Here is a 24,587-nt window from a genome sequence, read left to right as displayed (position 1 = left end):
GATAGAGTCATAATCCACTAAAACAACTCATGTGTGAAAACTTGCGCACGTAGTGATTGACAATGGAACGGAAAAGCTCTTGCAAAGGGACCTGAATTGTTTGCTCTTCCCATTCTATATTTTTTCCATCTCTTTTTATATTTTGAGATCAAAGTTAAGCGACGTTAACGATGTTAATATTTTATATTAATTTTTTTTTATAGAAATAATAAAATAAAAAACAATGAAAATATGAATTATTGATGTGGTTTAACCGTAATCATAGAATTAAGAAGGGATAGGAAGGGTATGGATGGGGAAGGCAGACAATCCTGACAAAATACTAAGCGGAGAGTGGAGAGAGAAAAGGGTATTCTGTTCTCTGCATCACTGCGCCCGCCGCCCAATGCCAATTCCAGGTCCAGTTCCAACTCCAATGCCAATTCCAATTCCATTTGGCAGTTGGTAATTCCAATGCCAATTCCATGCCTGCCAGCTTTGACACGTTTGTTTATGATCCATGAATTAATATTATTTTAATTATTTATATAAAGAGAGAAAAGTCAGAATTCAATGGATTCATACCTAGTAAACGAATGAATCCAGGGGCAAGACCAAGAGAGGAAGGAAACTAGGTCTAGGCTAGATTATTAGTAGAAAGACAGGATGGTCCCCCTACAGCATCATCAGTTATATTACAATAATAATATTAATATTAATAGCACTGTGACTACCTGTAGCTGGGGAGGAGGAAGAGGAGGAGTAGGATTTGGATTGGGTTATAGCAATCTTCATAGTGTTATCCTTTCTCCGGGTCAGGGTTTTGCATATCATCAGATTCTTCATCACACCCCTCCGTTAGCCAAACATTCCGTTTCCGCTCTCCACGAAAGAAGAAAGTCAATTCCAGATTCCAATTCCAATTCGTTGTGTCGCCTTCTTATACCAAGAGGAAGAACAAGGAGGTGCTGTTTGTGGGCGTCGCCCAAATTTAAATCCTGCGGTTGGGACATGGAATCATCATCGCCTGATCATGCTGCTAATAACAACAAGAAGCCTCGTCATAATCCAAATTTGATTACAACAAGCGATCACCTGCGGCATGTGGAGTCGATGGCTACAATGCCTTCCGGCGCCGGAAACATTTCCCACCTGAACGCTATCATTCTCGGAGAATCACTCGCCTCTGAAGAGAACGATCTTGTCTTTCCCAGCGACCACTTCTCCTGTCAGGCTCACGTCTCCTCTCCCCAACAGGTACGGTAGTTTCTTCTCTCAGTTCTCTGCGCTTTGCACTTCCGCTTCCAAGTTCCAACAACATACTCTAATTTCTTGTTACCCTCCTCCCCCTCAGTATCTGGAGATGTATAAACGGTCCATCGAGGACCCCGCGGGATTTTGGTCCGACATCGCTTCCACCTTCTTTTGGAAACAGAAATGGGGCAAACCAGTCTACTCGGAGAATCTCGATATCAGGAAAGGCGATATCCGAATTGAGGTCTTTCTTTTGATTCTTTGATTTTATTTGCTTGCCTTGCATTTTTTTGAGTTCAGAAAATTCTAATTTGGGCCGAGCAGTGGTTCAAGGGCGGTCTCACCAACATCTGCTACAACTGCCTTGACACAAATGTTGAAGCTGGACTTGGCGACAAAATTGCCTTCTACTGGGAAGGCAATGATCTTGGTGTTGATGCCACTTTAACTTACACCCAGCTTCTCCACAACGTTTGCCAGGTCGGTCCGTCTATCAATCTGCCTGGGACTCCGAGTTGCTTCATAAAACTAATCAATAAATATTTCACCTTTTCTTACCTGTACCATTCATTCGCAGCTTGCAAACTATTTGAAAGATGTTGGAGTTAAAAAGGGTGATGCTGTTGTGGTTTACCTGCCCATGTTAATGGAACTTCCAATCACAATGCTTGCCTGTGCTCGAATTGGTGCCGTTCACTCGGTGTTGCACCATCTTTCTCTTTGCTTTCCAGCATGCCAATGCTTTCTTTTTTCATAATTAATTGACTTTTCCACTCTTTCAGGTTGTCTTTGCCGGATTTTCTGCAGAATCTCTTGCTCAAAGGATTGTAGATTGCAAACCGAAAGTCATAATCACTTGCAATGCTGTTAAAAGAGGTTCTAAGGTTATCCACCTCAAAGATATAGTTGATGCTGCCCTTATAAAATCATCCGAAAGTGGGATTTCTGTAGGTATGGAAATTAGCAAATTGATATGTGATTTATATAAACTGCTTCTTTTTAGTAACCTATATGTGTGTGTGGGCGTGGTGAGGCAATGCACACTTTTTATGTAAAAGTTCTTTGTATCATGACATCTGATGCCCTGTTTGACCAGATGTATGCTTAACTTACGAAAATCAATCGGCTTTGAAGAGGGAAAGTACTAAATGGCTGGAAGGAAGGGATGTATGCTGGCAGGTTAGCACTTGTACTAGCACCTCTTTATATAGACTTCCATGAAAGAAAGGATTCTTTTATTTGTAAAATGCATAGAGGATTCTTTCATTTGTAACATGCAGTATGCTCTTCCTATGTTATTGTTTCATCATATGCTTATAATTGGCCTGAATGTTTGTCTTACGGACGGTTGTGACTGATGACTCATGATTTCTCCAGGTTGTCATACCTAAATATCCAACTACTTGTGCAGTGGAGTGGGTTGATGCAGAAGATCCACTTTTTCTGCTCTATACCAGTGGGAGCACTGGTAAGCCGAAGGTAATTTATGTTCCGTGCTTCAATTAATTGTTTTCTTCTTTTCCTGTTGGATTCTTCTAATAATAAGCTCTTATAGGGAGTTCTCCACACAACTGGAGGATATATGGTGTACACTGCAACAACTTTTAAATATGCATTTGATTACAAGTCATCTGACATCTACTGGTATCCTTCAAAACCCTAAGCTTATCATTAATGTTATTTTGATTTTTTTATGTGAAAGAAGCTTGCTTTGTTCTGATGTTTTTTCGTGACTGAACATGGCTGTATCTTTATTTAGGTGTACAGCTGACTGTGGTTGGATCACTGGGCACAGCTATGTCACTTATGGACCCCTGCTAAATGGAGCGACTGCTGTTTTATATGAAGGGGTAACTAATACATAGATTATGCATACATATTATCGTTTACATGTATGAGAGGAACCTAGTATGTATGTCCAAAGAAAAAAACATTCATCTGCGTACGTATGGATCAGCCGACATCCCTACTTTGGCACTTGGAAGTTTTTGGGAAAGAAGAAAAAGAGTATACCAAGAAGAAGCTGGACCGCTAGTCTAAAGATTATTTTTTTCTTTTAACTTTTTTTTTTTTTTTTTTTTGGTCAGTGTAGTACTATCCCCTTAAGCGGAAGGTCTCTAGTTGGACATATGGTATTGTTTAAAGGGTGGATAGGTTCTTATGGTAACAAGGGTAAGCCCTCGGCTATAGACTAACCATTGGACTGAGAATAACTTAATAAAAGGTGTCTTTATTTTCTCAAGAAAGCAAAATAACTGACATTAGTTGACTAGTTATGAATATGACATTTAATTAAAATTTGTACATGTTTACTTCTGGTGAGAAGAATTACGTATCACTGTCTATGATCTATATAAAATTTTAATTTTTTTGTACATTATACTATAAATGAAACGAACTCTTCTAGTGCTAAATACATAATTGCATTTAGGACAATGACTAGCTGTATCTGAATATGTGCATAATGCCAGACGATCTCATGTGTAAAGAGCGCTGCAGTTAGATTGATTATGGTGTAATTTTTGGTGCATATGCTTGCTCTAATTTTTGCTAATTGGATGTCCTATGTTGACATTTCGTATAGCAGTTACAATACATATATGTTGCAGGCTCCAAATTATCCTGACCCTGGACGCTGTTGGGATGTTGTTGATAAATACAAAGTGACCATATTTTATACTGCCCCCACATTGGTGCGGTCCCTCATGCGTGATAGTGATGAGGTAAGATATTTTAGCCATTCGTTCATCATATATGGATGTGATTATTTTAATGTATTTGTTATTGATCCGGATGATTATGATTTTATAAGTTGGTGATGGCTGTTCCCAGCTATGTTTGTAGTCCAAAAAAATTCATTTCTCTATTTTCTTTTTTCCTCATCCTCTTGTCATTTGTCCCTGTTTAAATTTTGTTCTTTTGTTCTGTCAAAGATGCTCCCCTGTTACACGTATCTGGTTTTCATGGGTGTCCCGCCTTTTGATGTATCTTATTAAGTTACTGATCAAGAAATCAGTCCTCTTTATAATCTCCATCATTTACTATCTGCATTGCAAGACTTTCCATTCTACATAGTGTTCTGTTTCTGCATCCATGGTGGTATTGTTGTCTGGATGAGGCTAAGATTCAAGTACCCCTTACATAATGCCTTAAATATTTATGGATGTGTGTGTTCATTGAATTTTATTTATTTATGTATTATGCAGTATGTTACACGATACTCGCGAAAATCCTTACGGGTCCTTGGAAGTGTAGGCGAGCCTATTAATCCAAGTGCATGGAGGTTGTCATCTCTTTTGTTGTCTGATTCAAAAGCTTCACTTCACACCCAAAAAGAGTTATTAACCCAATGCTGTTTGGTACAGGTGGTTTTTCAATGTGGTTGGAGATTCAAAATGTCCTATTTCTGACACTTGGTGGCAAACTGAAACTGGTGGCTTCATGGTATTGTAGTACTGTTCTTATATAGTTTTTAACCCGTGCGCCATTGACTGGTGTTAAGCAGAAATGTTATTGGCACAGGAAAATTCCTCAAGATTTTACTTTCGTTAAACAGTCCCCTCACCACACTTATGTGCCAATATGCATGTGCATTCACCTTTCCATCAGTGAGATGTTTTAACTTGAAATGCCTGACCTTCTTTACCTGACAGATAACTCCATTACCGGGTGCCTGGCCACAGAAGCCTGGTTCTGCTACTTTCCCTTTCTTTGGGGTTCAGGTATTTTATTCTAATCTAGTTTATGGATCTCATTAAGTGTCCTCTTTTTGCACTTTTGAATCTGTAAGATCTATATCTTGGTAATTATTTTGCTTGTAACTGCAGGCTGTCATAGTTGATGAAAAGGGTGTTGAGATTGAAGGGGAATGCAGTGGTTATCTGTGTGTAAAAAGCTCATGGCCTGGAGCCTTCCGAACTCTGTACGGTGATCATGAAAGATACGAAACCACGTACTTTAAACCTTTCCCTGGGTATTATTTTAGTGGTGATGGATGCAGCAGGTAAATAATAACATCAAATTGCAGTTACATCAGCGTGAATGCTAACAAGTGTTATGCACGGAGGTTTTTGCTTCCAGGACAAGATTTGATTCCTTTTTTTAGTTTAGAGTTTATAATTTATTCATTAGCACTTATTCTAATGTATTATAAAACTAAGCGTTACACATCAATGTCTCAGGGACAAGGATGGATATCACTGGCTTACAGGAAGAGTTGATGATGTTATCAACGTTAGGTATTTTGGGATTCCATAAACTATGTGCATATAATTTTTCAATCTTAATTTTTGTATGAGTAAGCTAAATGTAGTGATAGGATAATTAACGTGTGGATTTCTTAGGATGTAATGTGGACAACTCTGTGATTGTTGTTTAGTCCCTTTGTTCAATGATAAAATCATAATATGTGCAGTGGACATCGTATTGGTACAGCAGAAGTGGAATCTGCTCTGGTCTCACATCCCCAGTGTGCTGAAGCTGCTGTGGTTGGCATTGAGCATGAGGTATGTGAATGTGACACGCATTTACTGAGTTTATAGATTAGTATTGCCACTATACACCCTGAAACTCGACTTTTGCTCTACTTTGGTGGTATTCCATCTATTCTGTCAAATAAGTGTTAAAGTTTGCTGACGTGTAAGGGCAATACAGTAATTTTGTCCTAGTTGGCACTGTTGGACCACAAAGCTGTCAAAACAGCTGATTAAAAGTTACCATGTAGTTTCATTTTCCACGTCCTTATCACCACCGTCTCTCACCTCGACTGATCCTTCCCTCTTGCCGGTTCTCCCACTTTAAGTCACCGTTTTATAGTTTGGCAATGAAATTCCAGCTGGGAATTGGGTTGGGTTGTCTGGAGGTTGGGTAGGAGAGTGGTTGTACAAGATTAGCAAGAAAATTTTCCATAAAATCATGACTGAAGGAGAGCAGCAACGTATGATGAAGAATGGCACAACCAGAACATTATGTTATTGAACTCAAATTGGGTTGGGCTTCAATCCCATACAAATACAACACAATCAATTAGGAGTTGAACTGCACAATTGAATTGATTGAATTTATCATGATTCCTTTGGATTTGAGCTACGATAAATGAGGAAATTAATTAAATAATTAGAAATTAAACGAGGATTTGGAATGGTTAAAGGCTTGGGTAATTTGCAGCTGCCCTGAGCTTGGAGATCAGCGAGTATCTTTACTGCTATGGCCCTCCCTCCTCCTCTTCTCTCTCCCCTCCGTTTATTTTCTCTTCCTCTATGACAGATTCCTTCGCTGCTAAGGTTTCTCAAGTGCGTTGCAGGGCGGGACTTTACACCTTGATGTGGCTGCCACATAAGCAATTTATTGGGTCCCACCATGCCACATCAACAAAGTTAACACCTATTTGACAGAATAGACTGAATACTGCTAAAGTGGAGCAAAAAAAGGTCGAGTTTCAAGGTGACAAGTGGAGATATTTTTTGTTGGGGGAAGGGAGATTGAGTTTGAGTTCCATGGGGTATAACAAAAAATAAGCCAATAAAATATCATATCCCATTTGAGAAGAATAAACTTAGCCCGTTAGAGAAGAATAAACTCCTGTCTTTCTATAATCTGCATTGAAAATCTGATAATTTGTCTCCATGTACTTTTGCATTGTTTTATCAATTGTGCATGACATATTTAAGAGAGAGTGGGAGAGCGGGAGGGAGGGGCAGATGCTTCTGGCTAGTATGTCTGAACAAAATTACTTTCTTTCTATAGGTTAAAGGACAAGGTATATACGCCTTTGTTACTCTTGTGGAAGGTGTACCTTACAGTGAGGAACTCCGGAAAAGCCTTATACTGGCTGTGAGAAAGCAGGTATATATCTAGTCCTGTTCTGTTCAGGTATATATGCTTTGTTTTTCTATTGCATCTTGTAATTGCAGTGCAAGTGCAATGGCACTCTAGTCCTGTGCTGTTCACAATCCAGGAGTCATATTTCAGATCTGATGGTTTCCGGTTACAATTATTAAATTTGGAATGTAAACATTTTTCAGATAGGACCATTTGCAGCACCGGACAAAATCCACTGGGCCCCTGGCCTTCCAAAAACAAGGAGTGGGAAGATCATGAGGAGGATTCTGAGGAAGATTGCTTCGAGACAGTTAGATGAGCTTGGAGACACCAGCACCCTTGCGGAACCAAATGTGGTCGATCAACTAATTGCTCTCGCAGATGTCTAGCAAGTGCGGAGGTTATATTATTGGCCGCTGCATTTCCCAAAAGTTATCAATTGCACAAGATTAAACCTTAAAATACTTCAAGACTTTTGTTGCATGTGTCATTTTGCTTCCTTTTTATCCAAATGATTCAGATTCACCGCAACTACTTACACAACTGAACTCATTATGGATCTATTTTGTAACCTATTCGGTTTGGTTTTGAGCTTTCATCTTTTGTCCCAGATACATATGACAGTATATGGAGGAAAGGAGGGATAAAGGTGCCGCTGGATGGAGAATGTTATATTGAATGGCAATGACTGACAGGAACTATTTGAATAATTGATTACACATGTGACGCATGGCAATTTTCTAAGATGGTGGCAACAGTCACCACCTAGTTAAGGTGGTGAGCAAATTCGGATTCTATTGTGTGTAAAGTTTAGTATAATTTTTAGCGTGAATTCTAAATAATGCCCAAGTGGACAAAAACAAAGAAAAATCATTACTCACCTTATAAGAGATTTTCGCATACCATTAATTTACTATATCTTAATCGTCTGTTAGATGCATACTGCACTTTTCAAATGTGTTGCAAGAATTTATTTGACGGTGATACCATTGCATGAGAGAATCTCTCCTCACATTGTTTGTTTCATTAGCTTTACCTAGATGGTCTATTTGTTTAAACTCCTAACATCCAAAGGTCAAACTGCTGAGAGAACTTATATTTCATTCCCGAATGGGTCACTTTCCATGAACGATGCTTTTGTCGAGATGAAGAAGGCCCGAGGGAAGAGAAAAGGGGGAGAAGAGAGGGTGGAGTTTGTCGCAAAAGGGGGGGGGTGGGGGGGGGGGTGTGGAGTGGGGGCATTAAATCATTTTATTTCGGTTAAATACGTAGTCAACAAAGAATTCTATTAAGTACCACGTGTTGATTTGTTATTGGAGAATCCAACCCAATTTGGTCATGTGGCAAATTTAGTGGGCCAAATGTATGCTAGGTCATTAATCAACAATGTATTTGATGGAAATGTTAACGAAAGTGTCACAAAAATTGAAATTTATGTATGAAACTGAGACGGAAAAAAATTGATTTATGAAAATTTGAAAATCACGATATTTGTGGATAGCAAAGTAAAGAATTACTCATAATATTATTATAATTTAACTCACCCCTTTCACTCTATATCACTCTACTAAATTTTGAATTATATATATATATATATATATATCATATCATACTCATTCGTGGACGGTTGAGTACACTGATTTGGTATTTATTGCCCCGAAAAAAAGAAAAGAAAAAGCTGATTTGGTATTTTGGATTTGGTGTATGGGCCGGGGCCGGGGCCCAATTCTGTTGCCTGTCACGGTAGGAGAGAAGCCACAGCGCAAAGCGAGGGCAAATGGGTTGTTAGCAGCCGTCAGATGGAAGCGGAATGGTTGGAAGAAATCTGAAGCGGGGTAAATGACCGAATGAGTTACAGGCGTCGTTCGCTGGTGATGCGATTTCGATGATTCAGTGCCATACGTTCGTATCTTAGAGTTGTTATTATTATTATTATTGGAGGATTAGTGAGTAATTAGGTTAGGATTAAAAGAGGAGGGAAAATGGAATTGCAAATGAAGGTGGCGCAGGCGGTTCACGTACTAAATCACGATAGAGAGTCGTGCAACCGCGTGGCGGCAAATCAATGGCTGGTTCAATTTCAGCAGACCGACGCCGCTTGGGAGGTCGCCACCTCAATCCTCACCACCGATTTTCACCACTCCGTCGTCTCCGATTACGAGGTCGAGTTCTTCGCTGCCCAGATTCTCAAACGGAAGGTAGCTATCATACAAATACAATCATGATTCTTATTTACTTGCTTTGCTTGACAACAGTTTATCATTTCATTTGCTTACTGATTGACTGGTGATTGGTGCATTGGGCTGTTGTAAATACTGGACCGACTAATCAACTTTTTGTGTGTTTAGTTCATGGTCAAACCAACTGTTAAACGTTAAATTTGTTTATTTTCATCTTGTATATTTTTCTGTAGAGGCAATCAGGAAATAGCATATTTCTGGAATTAATGGAAATACATTGTTATGTGATCTGAGGCACAAAGTGTGCAACTTGTAATGGAAAATGATGACTGCCTCCTTACTTGGAAAATCGTTTCAATGATGATCAATTAGAATGTAACATTGTACTGCTTGCTAACGTTGGCATATCAGTTGTATTGTATGGCTATACAAAGTGTTCCTAGTGAAGTTTCTATGAGAAGAACACTGTTTGCTAGTTAGATGTCAGTATGTGTAGGCTCTGTCTACCCGCTGAAGCCACTCTTTCTTTACCAGGGCTTTTGATAGCTGCGTGAAACCTAGATATTTGTGTGTAAATCATATATTTGTTTGGTTTCTTGCATGCCTAGTTTTCTAAAGATATAATATATTGCTTATTGCCATTTTACATTCCAGATCCAAAACGAGGGCTGTTACCTGCAATCTAGAGCCAAAGATGCTTTGCTAAATGCCCTTCTTGTTGCTGCTAAAAGATTTAGTTCTGGCCCTCATCAGGTTCTTTTACCACCCATATCTAGAAAACCTTCTGAATTTTTAGTTGGTTGCTATATGAAGGCTATAACGTTTGACCATTTTGATAAAGTTATGTCTTTTACTGCTTTATCACCTTAAATTGTTGCTTGGGCAGGCTATGTTTTTCATGGCGGGAACAAAAGATATTATCTTATATTGTCCCTTTATCTTATTACTACATTTAATGAAGGTCCTTGTTTGTTTGTATCAGCTTTTGACACAAATTTGCCTTGCACTGTCTGCACTTATACTGCGAGCTGTTGAGCATGGAAAACCTGTTGAGCAACTATTTTATAGTCTTCAGAATCTACAGACTCAGGTTGATGGAAATGTTGCTGTTCTGGAGATGCTTACTGTTTTACCAGAGGAAGTTTTAGACAACCAAAATGCTGACTCTAACATAAGTTCAGCTGACAGAAGCCAGTATGGCCAAGAGGTTTATGAAATTTCTTTCCATTTCAATGCTCCTATATTTCTCCATTCACACGCATCTTCTCCTCTTTTATTCGCTCTCTTCGTATTTATCTTTCTGTTGTATCACTTCTCTCCCATGCAGCTTCTTTCGCATACACCTATGGTTCTTGAGTTCCTACTGCAGCAATCTGAGAAAGGGTTTGATAGTGGTGTACAACTACATGAACGGAACAGAAAGATTCTGCGTTGCTTATTAAGTTGGGTATGATAATCATTCAATTGTTCTAATGTCCAATGCAATAAAAAAGTATATGCATGTTTTGCTGCCATCAAATAACCAAATGTTGATGTCCAAATTGTGTTTCTGGTTCAAGCTCTGAGTACAGTTGTGGTACTCTCACCTTATACCGTGACGTAAATTTCTTTGCAGAAGTTTGCACTTTTATTTATTAAAAGGTAGGTATTTCTGGTTTTCTTTTTACAGTAGAATTGTTATTATGTTCAGGTTCGAGCTGGATGTTTTTCGGAGATTCCCCATGGGTTACTACCAGCGCATCCGCTTCTCAACTTTGTTTTTAATTCTTTGCAGGTAATTTGTATAACTTTATTTACCCAAATTTAATATTTAAAATATGTTTAAGTTGCATAATTGATCTTTTTTCTGCATTGTTGGCATAGATGTCATCTTCATTTGATTTGGCAATTGAAGTTCTTGTTGAGCTCGTGAGTCGACATGAGGTATGCTATTACTTTAATTAATCATTCTTGCATATATTATGTTTGCTTAATATCTGGACGATGTGATGCCATCAATTGTTTGATCCTATTTGCATGTGTTTCTGTTCATATGCCCTGTGTTGTACTTTTATGCGCAAACGGAAGCGAATTCTAATAGAGTACCAAATATCAACGGCGTAGGTGAAAGCGAAAAGAAAACAATCTCAAAATAAGTACACAAGAGATTGAACGTGGTTCAGCGTAAAGCCTACGTCCACTGCGAAGCATGGCGATGGATTTCACTAAACAAACGGAGATTAAAAAAGAGTATTTAAACTCTCACAACCTAGATCCCACAAATAACAAACCCTAAACCAGACGAGTGGAGAACCCATAACAAACAGAGTAGTCCCTCTCAAATTGTTCTCTCACAAATTGACTCTGACCAAATTTCCAAACGAATGACTCATGAATTTGCCACACGCTCATGTCTCCAAACGGTGACCTCCACCCAAAACCTAATTAGAGAAAACTCTCTACTCTAATGGTGAGGCACACAAATAAACTAACCCTAAGGTCCTATTTATAGTGCATAGGACTTAGGTTACAATGAGAATCTTAATCCTAATTGGAAGTAAATACAAATAAAAATCCTAATCAAATAGGTAATTAGCAAAATCTCTCCACCAATCAAGGAATCCAACCAAGAAGTCAAATCCAAACCCAAATAGAACACCAAACAAAATAGGTAACACAAACCTAATTTCTGCATCATCCTAATTTTGAGCGCAAAACCCAACAACTTGCACTCTCTGCATTTATACTGCAAGCTGTTGAATAAATAATCCTATTAACAGATTCTTTCTTCTGTAGGGGCTGCCCCATGTTTTGTTATGCAGGGTGCATTTTCTTAAAGAAGTATTACTTCTGCCAGCTCTTAGTAATGGTGATGAGAAAGTAGTAGGTGGTCTTGCTTGCTTATTGTCAGAGATTGGCCAGGCTGTAAGTATTGATATAGCTCTTTGTTAATTTCCCTCCTGTAACTGCTGTGGGTGGACATCCTGTTCACTCTCTGTTCTGTTCTCAATAAAATTGTTTCTTTTCAAAAATAAGAAAATCATACTCCAAGTTATCTTTCTCATTAACTTTTAAATTTGTTTTGTATTCCAGGCACCATCTCTTATTGTGGAAGCAAGTGCTGAGGCAGTTGCACTGGCTGATGCACTTTTGAGGTTATTTACTTAATTAACTTTTTTTTATGTTTCATTAGGCAAGGCAATATATCAGTAAAGACACAAGAATTAGTTGAAAAGATATTGTTTTTGTTCTATTTTCTTTCTTGTTGTAAGGTCACCCATCTTTTATAGCGCTAAGGATGATAAAAAGGTCCAGACGTGCTTGCAACAATGTGATTGAGCCCGGGTATTATTGGTTGTTAGTAACTAAGTTAGTAGAAACTTAGAGTGGTTAATTGTTCAAACATGACACCTTCCGCGCTAAAATTGAATACCATCTTTTGTTAATGAGTCAACACTGAATAGCAGCGCGTTAGGATCAGGCCAGGAAAGGCCAAATTCTTATTTTTGATTCAAATGATCACCATAGATATGGGGAATTATCTCATGCATGCTAAAGAAAATTCATTACAGTTCGGTTGCCCGTAAGTCTTCTTTGATATTGCCTGGTGTCTGATTCTTTTTCATGTGTCAAATTTTGTATCTTACCCTTTAAAAATGCTGGCAGCTGCGTGACGTTTCCAAGTGAAGACTGGGAGATAGCAGACTCAACCTTGCAATTTTGGTACTTAAATTTATTTATCAATTTGAAGGTGAATTGTTGTTTGTCTGTATTTAACTTAGTCTGAAGGAATGGTTGCAATTATGAACGATCTGTTTCCAATTCTGGGATCAAAGAAAACCTAAAGATGATTGAAGAATTCTGGAGGACCATGTTTACTGGTCCTTTGTGATTCTATGAATTTCTCCTTATTTAGGTTAGACTCCATTCACAACCTGTTCTAGGTAAGTGTTGTATCCACCAACAAAAAACGTTAATGTTTATCTTTTATTAGAGATAAGAGATAGATCGTTTTTAACTTGTGAGACTAGACTAGGTGGTATAATGCACGGACAGTGGAAAATGAGTTGCTAAATTTTACTTGCTATGATCTTCCTGTTATGGTGAGAAATGTTAGCATCTGCTGATTTTCAGGCTTTTGGCATTCTCTATTAAATTTCAATGATAATCATTGCGAGATTTTCATATTCTTAGGTCTGGTTTTGCAAGCTATATTCTTGGCCTTGATGAGGATGGTGCAAAACAGAGGAAGCAAGTGGAAGAAATGTTTTTCCCTGTATTTTCAGCATTACTTGATGCGCTGTTGTTGCGTGCTCAGGTCTCTATTTTGCTTGTCTGCCTTTTTATATACGGATTGTGGCATGATGCCTTTCTAAGCTGAGTAAATCATGTTGCTTTTTATCAGGATGTTGTGTGAAGGTTAAATTTTTAGACTGCACAATATTACCACCCTGTCTGATCCAGTACTAGCTTCAAGTACTTAAGAACACACTACTGATGCTAAAGCCTTTTGTTCAAATCCACATCAAGCATGTCCATGTTTTGTTCGAGAGGAGGGAATAGGCAATGCCAACATTTGGCGCTTATGTTTTATTGGTCATTCCAAGCTGATGGAGGCTATTGATCTTCTATACTGTGCTTGCAGTTACTAACTGGTCGTCCCTAAAGATGATTAAGAGTTTTAGAATGACCATTATCAGACGTAATAAGTAGGGGATAGGTTGTTATGGGCTTGCTACTTCTCATTGGCTATTATCATGTCTAAACCCCTAAAGGTAGATTTAGTTATTTTAAATTTAGTGAGGTATTAGTTAGAGCCTAGAGGGAAGGTGTATGCTTTTTAGGTTTTAACTGTTAAAGCCTAGTTGGAACAGAGCTAGTAAGGTTACCATGAAGAAAGAGATTATACAAACTAGACAATGATCTTCATTGCTCACACATATGTACATATGATATATTTATATGCTGCAGATGCTGTTATTGATGACATGATGAAATAGGAGTTGGCTACTCTGTATTTTGATCTCTCTGGTCTATACTTTCATTTTCATTGTTTCTGGTAATTAGAATACTTTTATAACGATATATATATAAAAAGTGAATCTTTGTCGTTGACTTGACAGGTAGATGGTTCTATGTTTGATGATGAACAAGGAACACCTGAGCTGCCTGATGGTCTTCTCCACTTTAGGATGAACCTTGTTGAGCTTTTAGTGGATATATGTCATCTTTTAAGATCTGCTACATTTATTCAGAAGGTGATTGATTTGTATTTTGAATAAGCTTGTTTTATTATGGACTTGACTTGTGTTGCTGCGTAAATCATTGCATGTAATAGTTCTTCAGTAACTTGCACATTGGGTTGAAAATAATATTTCAGAGCACTGTTTCACCAGTCAATGTTTATTCCGATAGGTGTTAGATGCTACCTTTATTCTAGTTAATTGTTGGTATTGTCTGCGGTATGATTACGTGTTCAACATGTTGCTAGAGCTTGCCAGCATGTTCAATCTCATAAGAAATATTTGCATGTTTTTTCTTCATTGATTTGGATAGTTCTTTACTGTTGAGTTAGTATTTCTCATTTTTTATTTTATTTATCCCATTGTAGCTTTTCTTTGGTGGTTGGGCATCTGCAAATACACCAATACCCTGGAAGGAAGTGGAAACCAAGTTATTTGCTCTTAATGTGGCAAGTACAACATATGCTCCTACACTCAATTATTTGTTATTTAATTACCTTATGTTGTTGCCTTTAATGTTTTTGAATATCTAAGAGGAGGACTGTGTTAATTTTCTTCTGTTATGTATATATATATGTGCGTCTGCACGTGCAGAATCTTTCACTTCAACAAGAACTCACAAGTTTTAGAACTTTGGGACCTCCTTTCCCAGCTACTGGATTAGTTGAATTGGGAATTGGAAATACTAAAAACACTTAAGAACCCCAAATTGTATATCCCCCCTTACAAGTTTTAAGGATTGAGACCAGAAGTTGCAGGGGGGAGGTCGGAAAGTAGGCAGCGATGAGTCAGGAGAGGTAGCTAGCTGAAGAGGATGAGAGGAGTGAAGAGACACGTGTAAGTGAGCGGATTGGGGAGGATAGCTTTCAGAGTTAATAGTAGTGATGAACATGAACTGCTGGTGCTGGGAGTTTGGTGGTTGGAGAGGTTGAAAATTGAGGAAATACATTATCGAGACCTCCACAATGCAGAATTTGCATGGTTCAATATGAGGGAGAGTGTCATTAAGCGAAGATTGGAAAGATTTCTATTCACTTTACATGGTCCAAGAAAGCAAAAAGGATTATGGGGGAGCTGGTTTCAAGAGCTTCTGTTGAGATTTGGATCTGGGAGGTGTTTTGAGTTGTGACTGACGTAGAAGAGGAAGAATTAGACTCAGACAAAAAAGAAAATGGAGTTGAGCCAATCCGAGAGACTAAATTGAAGAAGAGATAGCACTCTCTGAAATTGATGGGTCGGCACCAGTTGTTTGTTTTCAAGTCAAGCCCTGTATCCCTATCCATAGGACCTGGATGGATGACTCACTCTCTCTTGAATGAGATGTCAAACAGGTTGTCGGAGCTCCTCTCTTTTGGATGACTGATCAATTTGAGGAGAAGGTTAATGAATTTGAAGCTCTGTTTCCCAATTCTGTTACTCTTGTTCACCCAAGGATGGTGGATAGAGTGGAGATGCTCCATGGAAAGAGGTGGAAAGCTGTGGGTATTTGGAGTCAGTAGCTGAGGAAGATGATTTTTGCTCAAAAGAGGATGATGCTTGTTTTTGAATTGTTAGATTGACTGAGAGGAACTTTGAATAGTTATTTAAAGAAAACGAGATGCAAGACAATGAAAATAGGTATGAAGCAACAACAGCATTCCAATGTGAAAGAAAACAGAAAATGAGGTCTTCCAAAATTCTGGAGACACTGATGCTGAAAAATGAATCCCTTTCCACAAACAATTCACTTCATCACTTCATCACTCCTCATATCTTTAAATATCTGTCTATTATTATCTATCCAAGCAACCTTAATTGTAGCCATGTCTATTATTCCTTCCTCCAAAATAGTTTCTTTGCGCAGAGTAGTGCTACATATGTAGCTAGAATCACCCAGCTCAAATTAGCCTCCCCTAAGTAACCTTAACCACAGAGTCAATGCTAATGGACAATATAAATTTTTGGTGATACATATGTAGCTAAAATCACCCAGCTCAATTTAGCCTCCCCTAAGTAACCTTAACCACAGAGTCAATGCTAATGGACAATGTACATTTTTAGCGATCCACGCACTCAGAATATTACTTACGCATCTGACACTAATGTGCAAAAAAGATGCTACGGGTTGGAGGAAGCCCAATGAGATTGTGAGATTTGGATGTATTGAGGATTCTCTATTGAGAACCCTTCGATATGATTGAGAGTCTGGGAGAGTACAAAGAATAATTTCAAGAGGCTCCTCTTTTGTAATTCTCTGCTTCTTTTGACAGATGATTGTTGTCATCACACGTGGATTTAACCCAGTTTAGGCTGAATCCCATTAATCCTTGGCTGTTGTTTGTTGATTTTGTCATTTTTGTCTAACTCGAATTTATTTTGGTGTGATATGGGGCTAAGGATTCACTCTGTTGTAACTGAAAGAAAGGAGTCCACAAGTTGTTAAAATTGCAGGCATATATTTAAAAGAAAGATCTTGTGTGTGCTTGTATATAATTGGTTCTCCTGATTGTGCTCTTTCCGAACTGCTCTTAGGACTTTCAACAGCCATTCAGAAAGTTATTGTATTTGAGGTTATTCTGCTTTGTAAATGTATTTTTAAATATCAAGGTTCCATATTCCAGGTTGCCGAGGTAGTCCTACAGGAGGTCCAAAACTTTGATTTTTCGGTCATCATGCAGTTGGTCACAATGTTGGCCACTAGGCCTTTAGATGAGCTGAAGGGCATCATGTGCATTGTATGTCAAAGATTCCCCCTTCCCCTCATTTGCAGGGAAAATTTGGTTTCAGCAGTTTAGTTCACGGAAGATTGCTAGCGTATATTGATTTGTATACCCGATGGATTTTTTTCTTTATTTAGGTGTATAGATCTCTTGCAGATGTTGTTGGTTCCTATTCCAAGTGGATATCTGCTTTTCAAACAAATGCTAGACCCTTACTGTAAGCACTTTCTTCTTCCAATGGATGCGCTTACAGTCAGTGCTTTTCATCTTCTTTACTGTCTTTTGGTAAACCATTGTGTAAAAGAATATAACATGTGCCTAATTTGTTAAAATATATTAGCACTCACAATTTTCTTTTCTCTGCTGATTGGTACTATAGATTATTCCTAGCAGCTGGAATATCAGAACCCCTGTCCTCGAGTTCATGTGCTTCTGCTTTGCGCAAAGTTTGTGAAGATGCTTCTGCAGTGATGTATGAACCTTTGAATTTGGAGATTCTGATGTGGATAGGAGAGGTGAAGTATTATCTGACTATAATCCATTCTAACATAGATGTGTGCTTGACATTTGATCTGTGTGCTTGCTTCTTGATTAACGTGAATTCGTGGCTTATGCATTTTAGCATGTCAATCTCTGTTACTGTTGAGAGCATATCTAATGAAGGATTCTTTCACCCAATGATACCGCTGAGACTTTCTTGTTTCTTATTTTTAAAATAAAAATTTAGCCCTTATTCTTGCAAATTTTGCTAACTAATGTATAGTTTTTTTTATTATTTACATGCATTCTCTTACAGTCTTTGCCTTATAAATGGTGTTCTTGTCTTTGTAGGGTTTGGAGAAGAGATATTTACCTTTGGAAGATGAGGAAGAAGTTATCAGTGCTGTTAGTCTGATCCTTGGTTCTATTACTAATAAAGAATTAAAGAGCAGCTTGTTGGCTAGATTGCTTTCATCTAGCTTTGAAGCCATTGGGAAACTTGTAAGTTTGTCTTTTGTTTCTTATGTTAATTTGTTACATTGAAATCATATGGTTGCCAGAGGCCTTGTACCATGGTTCATTGCAGGATGTTTTTGGTACTACTACTGATCAATAAACATCTGTGGATTCTGACATGCAATAGTGTCTCAATGCTCTTTTAGGTAGATGCAGATAATAGCCACCGTCTTAGACTGAATCCTGCTACGTATACACAAATTTTGAACTCTGGTGCGAGAGGGCTTTACAGGTTTGCTCGAAGATTACTTGTTTAGAGCCTGTGAAATGTTGCTTCTGTTATGAAGGGAATATTGTGGTTATTCGTAGTCATTAAAAATTTAAATAGATTTTGGGTCACGGGCTTGTAGAATTGTAGAATTCACATGATACTTGAAATTTGGCAAATGTTTTGCATATGCTTGATAGGTATTGGCGATTGATTCTTTTTTATTTATGTTTTTTTTTGGCGGGGCTTACTCACACTCTTTATGTTTGGGGTGATTTTCAAAATGGGCCGTGAAGTTTCAATTTTCCCATTTGGCACCATAAATTGTATTAATTTATGTCTTTGGTTGGATCGACTGTTTGGTCCATTAAATTGATGACATGGTGAGCTTGAGACCTTGTATGGGCTAACATACATGTAAGTAACGTTTGAACCACATTGACAAAAAAAAAAAAAAAAAAAAAAAAAACTCATCAATTTAATGGAGGATTAGATGTTTAAAGAAACAGAAGGTGTAAATTTATACAAGTTCAAAACTTAACGGTGGAATGTGAGAAAAGTAGAACCTCAAGACCCATTTTGAAAATCACCTTAAGCCATCTCCAAACATGAAGGAGTAATGAAAGCCCTAGGCACAATTTTAGCCCTCAAAAATGTAATTTTTCAAGGAGTAGTAGCGGGCTAATTTTTCCCATTTCCAACCAAGAAGGGGCTAAAGATTAGACCCTCTATATTTTGGTTACTTTTTAGTATGCCCAAGTACCTCTTTACCATGCCATCAAGTGGTGAGCTCCCCGAGAAAGAAATGCCTATGTTCCCGGGCTGGCACTTTTTAGCCCTTATGGGGGCTGATTTGAGCCCCCAGACTACGCCCATTTGCGAAATGCCCTTTGGTTGGAGAATGTTTTGTTCAATTTTGGTGCTAATATTGGCCAAATGCTCTTGGTCATTTTTTTTCATGCTGGTTGCTTGATATATTTTTCTTTAGAGGTTACATGGACATCTTTTCCAAATCTATGTAACACATTATTTTCACTTCTAGCTCTGTGTGATCTCTGTTTGGCAACTGTACCTAGTCAAGGTCATTGAATTTAATTGGTGTGTGCTTGAGCTCATTAGTCATTTCCACAATCATAAAGTTGTGGAATAAGAATAGATTTTATAGGTTTCATGTCAAAAGCTGGAGGTTTTTCGCTTCTTGGATTTTATGGTGCTCTAGGAATCTGTATTTTCCCAGAACTATGTATTATGCTGTTATACATAAATTTTTGAAACTAATTTTAATTTCAGGGTTGGAACTGTATTCAGTCATCTAGCAACATCTGTCCAGAGTGGGCATTCTGCAGATGATTGTATGCTGGCACTGTTGCAAGTTTTTTGGCCTATTCTTGAAAAACTTTTCAGGTCTGAGCACATGGAGAATGGTAATTTATCAGCAGCAGCTTGCCGTGCTCTTACACAAGCAATTCAGTCATCAGGTATATCTCACATTGGAACATCTGTGCAAGTGTATATATTTGTTTGTGGACACTAACTGAATTTTTTATTGCGCAGGTCAACATTTCTTAAGATTACTGCCCAAAGTACTAGATTGCTTATCAACAAATTATGTCACATTCCAAAGTCATGAATGCTACATAAGAACTGGTAGGATCCTTGATATCATTATGTGGGAAACTTCTTGTGTTTCACTGTTATCCTACTTAGTTTTTAGATGAACCATTTTCTGCAAGAATCAGATCATAGGGCGATTTAACGTGAGGTGGCTTACATTTTTGAGATAGTGATTGAGGAGGGAGTGAGACAGGATGATTAAATGATTTTTCTACTAGAATATGATAGCGAGACGATCTACTGCAATTATTTTGTAAACTTTTATGTATGATGCTGGCTTAAATATCCCATTTACTTGCTTGAAAGTTCTAAGATGTTACAGCTAACTCCCAAAGGTTAACAACATGTGGCGGATCACATTTTCATTATACAACACTAGGAAAGTGAATATAATTACTATTTAAGGAACCATTTTACAACATAGGGGGTACAAACTTTGGTTAAGGCTTTTACCTTTCAGACATTATTTTGTTTGTCCTAGCCTTACTTTGGTTTCATCAAGACAGTAAAAGGCCCACATAGTTCCAACTTTTAGGATTTTTATTGTGTTATCTATGGTTGGGAGTTAGTGGGAACAGGAGGTTCAACTTTTAGGATTTATTTTAACTTTTTCAGTATGTTCTATTGGGTTTCTTGTAGTTACTTATTTCCTCTTTCTTCATATTGGAACAATACCATTTCAGCATCTGTTGTCATTGAAGAATTTGGCCATAAAGAGGAGTATGGGCCCTTGTTTGTCACCACTTTGGAGAGATTTACATACGCAGCATCGGTAATGGCTCTTAATTCTTCATACATATGTGACCAAGAGCCTGATCTAGTGGAGGCGTACACAAATTTTGCATCCACATATGTGCGCGGAACTCGTAAGGTTTTGTACACTTATCACTATAGAATTTCTTCCACCGTTTTTATAATTGAAATGATTAAATCAGGGCTTAATTATCTTATAAACTTAAATGATGATTCTAGTTTGGTGACATCTCAGGAAGTAGTGGCTGCATCTGGTACCCTTCTTGAAATTTCCTTTCAAAAGGCAGCTATATGCTGCACAGCCATGCATCGTGGTGCAGCACTTGCGTCCATGTCATACTTATCTTGTAAGCTGATATTGCCTTTTCTTTCTACTTACCAGAAAGAGAGATAATTTCTTGATTTTGCTGTAGTTTTTTCTATTGATTTTTTATTAGGACCAATATGCGGTTAAGGTTGATACAGAAGTTTTATTTGCAAGTAATAATCACTAATAGGTTCATATTTTGTGAAAAACTGGTTATATATGACCTTTTTCTCATTTTTGGTTTTGTACTAAGCTAACCCAGTCTTTCTTATCACTATGCTTGGTAAGAACTATGAAAGAAACAAGGAAGGTAGAAGAGGCCTTGTAGAAGTAGGGAGGATAAGGGCAGGGATGGAGAGATTTCTCATTTATTGATTGCGAAGATGAAGGAGAGCATTAAATCATGTTCTTACCATACCCTTAAATGAATGACATAAGATTCCATCTGCCAACCTCTCCAATTTGGGGGATTGGGTTTCTGAGGGCCCTAGAGGTGGTCTCTTCATTTTTCATCTTTCAACACTCCGACCAGTTGTTTTTTCCTCTTTTAGTTTTTCTCCTCTACCTAATATGGTGTTGAGTCTCATGCTACTATGAGTACGACGCATACCAACTCTAACTCCATTAACAGCAGAGCCAAGGCCAACAAGAAAAATTTATGAGTTGTTGCTTCATTTGTCTTTCTACTACATTCATACTGCTAGGGCAACTTCATTATTAGCATTGGAAACCTTAGCCTTCTACATGCTTACTGTCGAAGCTCTTTTTGTTTTTATTTTTCAATAAATTTTTATATAATTTTCTTTTAATTTTATATGTTTCCAATGCTTACTCTTTTGTCACTTTACTCCAGCATCTTCTTTTAATTTTATATGTTTCCAATGCTTACTCTTTTGTCACTTTACTCCAGCATCGTTGTGTTTTTGGTTACATCTGAAGTAAGTTTTTATTTCTCATATCATTGAAGTCAGTTCCATTTCCACGTATTATAAGCCAAACGAACCTTCCTCTCTACAACAAGAACAATAGTTGTGGGTAACTGACAGTATTCTCACTGAAGTCGTTTCTCTTTATGGTCCTTCACAGGAAGTGCTGTTGCTTGATCTTTTATTCCTTGAGCTGGATTTATCCTGTGTATAAGTGCTACCTGATTGAGGCTTATTATCTATCTTGTATGGACCTGCTAGGTTTCTTGGAGGTGGGCCTGGCCTCTTTGTTAGATTCTTCTATGACTTGTATCTCTGAAGGATCATTCAGTGCAATGGCCATTCAAGTCATATCCCATAGTGGCGAGGGACTTGTATCAAACCTAATTTATGCTTTACTTGGTGTTTCTGCAATGTCACGGGTAAATTTACAATATCCTCATATTTCAGGTTTTCCCTTTGCAAGTAAAAGACACATGTAAATAAAAATAAAGTGGAGGCATATATTATTTATATGATCTTTACTCTGTTCAAACAGTAAAACTGACTGAGAAACCACCTAGGATGAGCTGCACTTTGTCCTAAAACATGTTGACTAGCTTTGCAGCTAAGGAATTATTTGCTACTGGTTCCTCACAGGTTCACAAATGTGCAACAATCTTGCAACAGTTGGCAGCAATATGCAGTTTAAGCGAGAGAACAACCTTGAAGGCTATTCTTTGTTGGGAATCTTTACGTGGATGGTTACACACAGCGGTCTCTCTCTCTCTCTCTCTCTCTCTCTCTCTCTCTCTCTCAAACACACACACAGGTGTGTATGTGTATGTTAGTTTGGATGCAACTAGATCCAAGAGCTAAATGAACGGTATAGAACTACTCTAAAGGCTAGTGTTCCTTAAAGCTGACCATATGTGTGTACATACCATAGATTGTCTCTGTAGGATGTCATTTCTCTCAAAGGACGGACACATGAGAAAATCACACTATGCTCAATTTTATTCATCTTGGATCCCAATATTTTTTTTATAGAATTGATTATTTTGGATATGGATCTCCCTTGATAGCTTAGATTTAAAATCTAAGTGATTAACCAACCCCATAATAAAACCTAAAATCTAAGCTCTAAATCACACTATGCTCTACACTGTTGAATACGCTCAAAATTATGTTATGTGTCTGTCAAATGTTTCTGTATCTTTCTATATCAACTTGTGAATGTATCTTTACCAATGAGAAACATAGGGCACCAGATGTTAGAGCTTGCATATTTCTTCAGATTCCGCTGTTTAAATATTTCAGTTACAGCAGGTGCAGGCTCTTCCTGCTGATTACCTAAAGCAAGGGGAAGTTGAAACCTTAGTGCCAGTTTGGTCTAAGGCCCTTGCTGGTGCAGCTTCAGATTATATAGAGAGCAGGAGCTGTGATGGAGGACACAATAGTTACGGTCACATGCAAGGAAAAGGGGGGAGGGTTCTAAAGCGTTTAGTTCGTGAGTTTGCTGATAGCCACCGCAATGTTCCAAATTTGACTTGATTACTGCCGAATTTTACTTTTGCCATTTGCATCTGATTTAGCTGGCGGCTTTAAGAGCTATTGGGGCCTTGTGAATCGGAGTTGGTACCTCATTTTGCAGTTGTAAAGCGATTGCTGTTTTTGTTTTTTTTTTTGCTTTTGTCCAGGCTTGCCAAATATGGGCCTGTTATTTGAGCTATGTTCCCAATACACATATTCTTCAATCTAATTTTCTGTATAGTCTCTTGCCCAATTTTGACAGGAAGAATGCGAGTCAGGATGTGTATGCCAAATTTTTTGCAGGGAAGGTTACTCGATTCAGGAGCAGCTCGTGGGTACGAGCTTTGTAAGAAAATAAGGTGATCATGCGTTAAGCCGAATGCCTCATAGCGTGTTGTATGGCTCACAGATTGATGATTATGACATGTAGGACATCTCTTTTCAGATTTTGGGTTAAAGTTGCGGCTTGGATATTTAAGAGATTGGGTTAGCTGTATGTATAATTGTTTTTCCCTGGTCGACAGCAGCTTGGGTTAGCTGTACACTCTAAAATGATCTTCGCTTGGATTAGTTGGTTTCATCCAGTTTGATTATCGAAAAACTGATCTTCGCTTTGCATGGCTTGGAGCACCAATCTATACTGTCATTTCCCCCAAAATGTATTGTCGCACTCGCCTGCCCTCTCTACTCACTTTTTCTATCTCAAAACTGTATGATCGAACTGATCAGAAAAAACGAAGTCTTGATAAGCTGGAATGGGGATTTTTATTGAAGTTGTTTATTAAAACTTTCTTGAATCAGAGTATGTATTCTATTGATTGTATCATACAAGTTTTTTACTAAATTAATTGAAGTGATTACTAAAATATCTTTGTTCTAAATAATTATTTTAAGCTTCAAAATGTTGAAGTATCCATTAACTAATTTTAAATAAATAAAAATGTATTTAAGGGTTGTTATGGAGCGACAAATATTTTTACACTCCTTATAAATCGATGTTTCTTTTGTTTTTTAAAAATAGTTTTTAAAATAATAGAAAATAAATATATATTGTAAATCAAAGCTAGAATTTTAAGAAAAATAAAATTATGTGCGCCACCACTTTTGCCACCTCAAC

General features: G+C 37.8%; 2 protein-coding genes across 12 annotated transcripts; both read left to right on the top strand.

Moving 5' to 3' along the window:
• Window positions 1-264: 264 nt before the first annotated feature.
• On the top strand, window positions 265-7,763 carry LOC137739062 (acetyl-coenzyme A synthetase, chloroplastic/glyoxysomal). Of its 3 annotated transcripts, none has more exons than XR_015966691.1 (19): window positions 269-1,236; window positions 1,334-1,477; window positions 1,558-1,713; window positions 1,811-1,933; window positions 2,016-2,184; window positions 2,330-2,412; window positions 2,611-2,712; window positions 2,789-2,877; window positions 2,993-3,083; window positions 3,843-3,956; window positions 4,440-4,516; window positions 4,599-4,677; window positions 4,887-4,955; window positions 5,061-5,236; window positions 5,415-5,471; window positions 5,648-5,738; window positions 6,499-6,675; window positions 6,979-7,077; window positions 7,257-7,763. XR_015966691.1 is itself a non-coding variant. In XM_068478542.2 (19 exons), the coding sequence occupies exons 1-18, from the start codon at window positions 646-648 to the stop codon at window positions 7,440-7,442; spliced, it is 2,496 nt and encodes an 831-aa protein (XP_068334643.2). In that variant the 5' UTR covers window positions 269-645; the 3' UTR covers window positions 7,443-7,453; window positions 7,665-7,763. The 3 variants fall into 3 exon arrangements, 2 of the variants coding, with proteins under 2 accessions (XP_068334642.2, XP_068334643.2); XM_068478542.2 differs by lacking the exon at window positions 6,499-6,675 and having other exon boundaries at window positions 7,257-7,453; window positions 7,665-7,763; XM_068478541.2 differs by lacking the exon at window positions 6,499-6,675 and having other exon boundaries at window positions 265-1,236.
• Window positions 7,764-8,783: 1,020 nt separating this feature from the next.
• On the top strand, window positions 8,784-23,723 carry LOC137739358 (ARM repeat superfamily protein). Of its 9 annotated transcripts, none has more exons than XM_068478919.2 (24): window positions 8,784-9,251; window positions 9,888-9,986; window positions 10,216-10,440; window positions 10,561-10,680; window positions 10,924-11,007; window positions 11,097-11,156; window positions 12,009-12,137; window positions 12,306-12,367; window positions 12,879-12,935; window positions 13,407-13,530; window positions 14,336-14,470; window positions 14,824-14,904; window positions 17,056-17,169; window positions 17,292-17,371; window positions 17,534-17,669; window positions 17,986-18,135; window positions 18,297-18,382; window positions 19,649-19,836; window positions 19,913-20,005; window positions 20,656-20,843; window positions 20,961-21,072; window positions 22,220-22,380; window positions 22,598-22,714; window positions 23,264-23,723. In XM_068478919.2, exons 1-24 carry the CDS (start codon window positions 9,036-9,038, stop codon window positions 23,489-23,491), a joined length of 3,045 nt encoding a protein of 1,014 aa, XP_068335020.2. In that variant the 5' UTR covers window positions 8,784-9,035; the 3' UTR covers window positions 23,492-23,723. The 9 variants fall into 9 exon arrangements, 4 of the variants coding, with proteins under 4 accessions (XP_068335020.2, XP_068335021.2, XP_088555842.1 ...); XM_068478920.2 differs by having other exon boundaries at window positions 8,823-9,251; window positions 23,267-23,723; XR_011069090.2 differs by having other exon boundaries at window positions 8,825-9,251; window positions 20,656-20,838; window positions 23,267-23,723.
• The last annotated feature ends 864 nt before the right edge of the window (window positions 23,724-24,587 follow it).

Source organism: Pyrus communis, chromosome 9 (genome assembly GCF_041283825.1).
Source record: "Pyrus communis isolate YQ-2024b chromosome 9, ASM4128382v1, whole genome shotgun sequence".
Classification (NCBI taxonomy): Eukaryota; Viridiplantae; Streptophyta; class Magnoliopsida; order Rosales; family Rosaceae; genus Pyrus; species Pyrus communis.
This window is presented reverse-complemented; position numbering and strand designations above follow the sequence as displayed.

Excerpts from the sequence above, each read along its gene's own strand:
- LOC137739062 (XM_068478541.2), top strand. The coding sequence starts at position 646 with ATGGTCCCCCTACAGCATCATCAGTTATATTACAATAATAATATTAAT. Across the intron at positions 3,084-3,842 it reads CTGCTGTTTTATATGAAGGG|GCTCCAAATTATCCTGACCC; the intron begins GTAACTAATACA and ends TATATGTTGCAG. Across the intron at positions 4,678-4,886 it reads CTGAAACTGGTGGCTTCATG|ATAACTCCATTACCGGGTGC; the intron begins GTATTGTAGTAC and ends TTTACCTGACAG.
- LOC137739358 (XM_068478919.2), top strand. The coding sequence starts at position 9,036 with ATGGAATTGCAAATGAAGGTGGCGCAGGCGGTTCACGTACTAAATCAC. Across the intron at positions 18,383-19,648 it reads GGTGCGAGAGGGCTTTACAG|GGTTGGAACTGTATTCAGTC; the intron begins GTTTGCTCGAAG and ends TTTTAATTTCAG. Across the intron at positions 19,837-19,912 it reads ACAAGCAATTCAGTCATCAG|GTCAACATTTCTTAAGATTA; the intron begins GTATATCTCACA and ends TTTATTGCGCAG.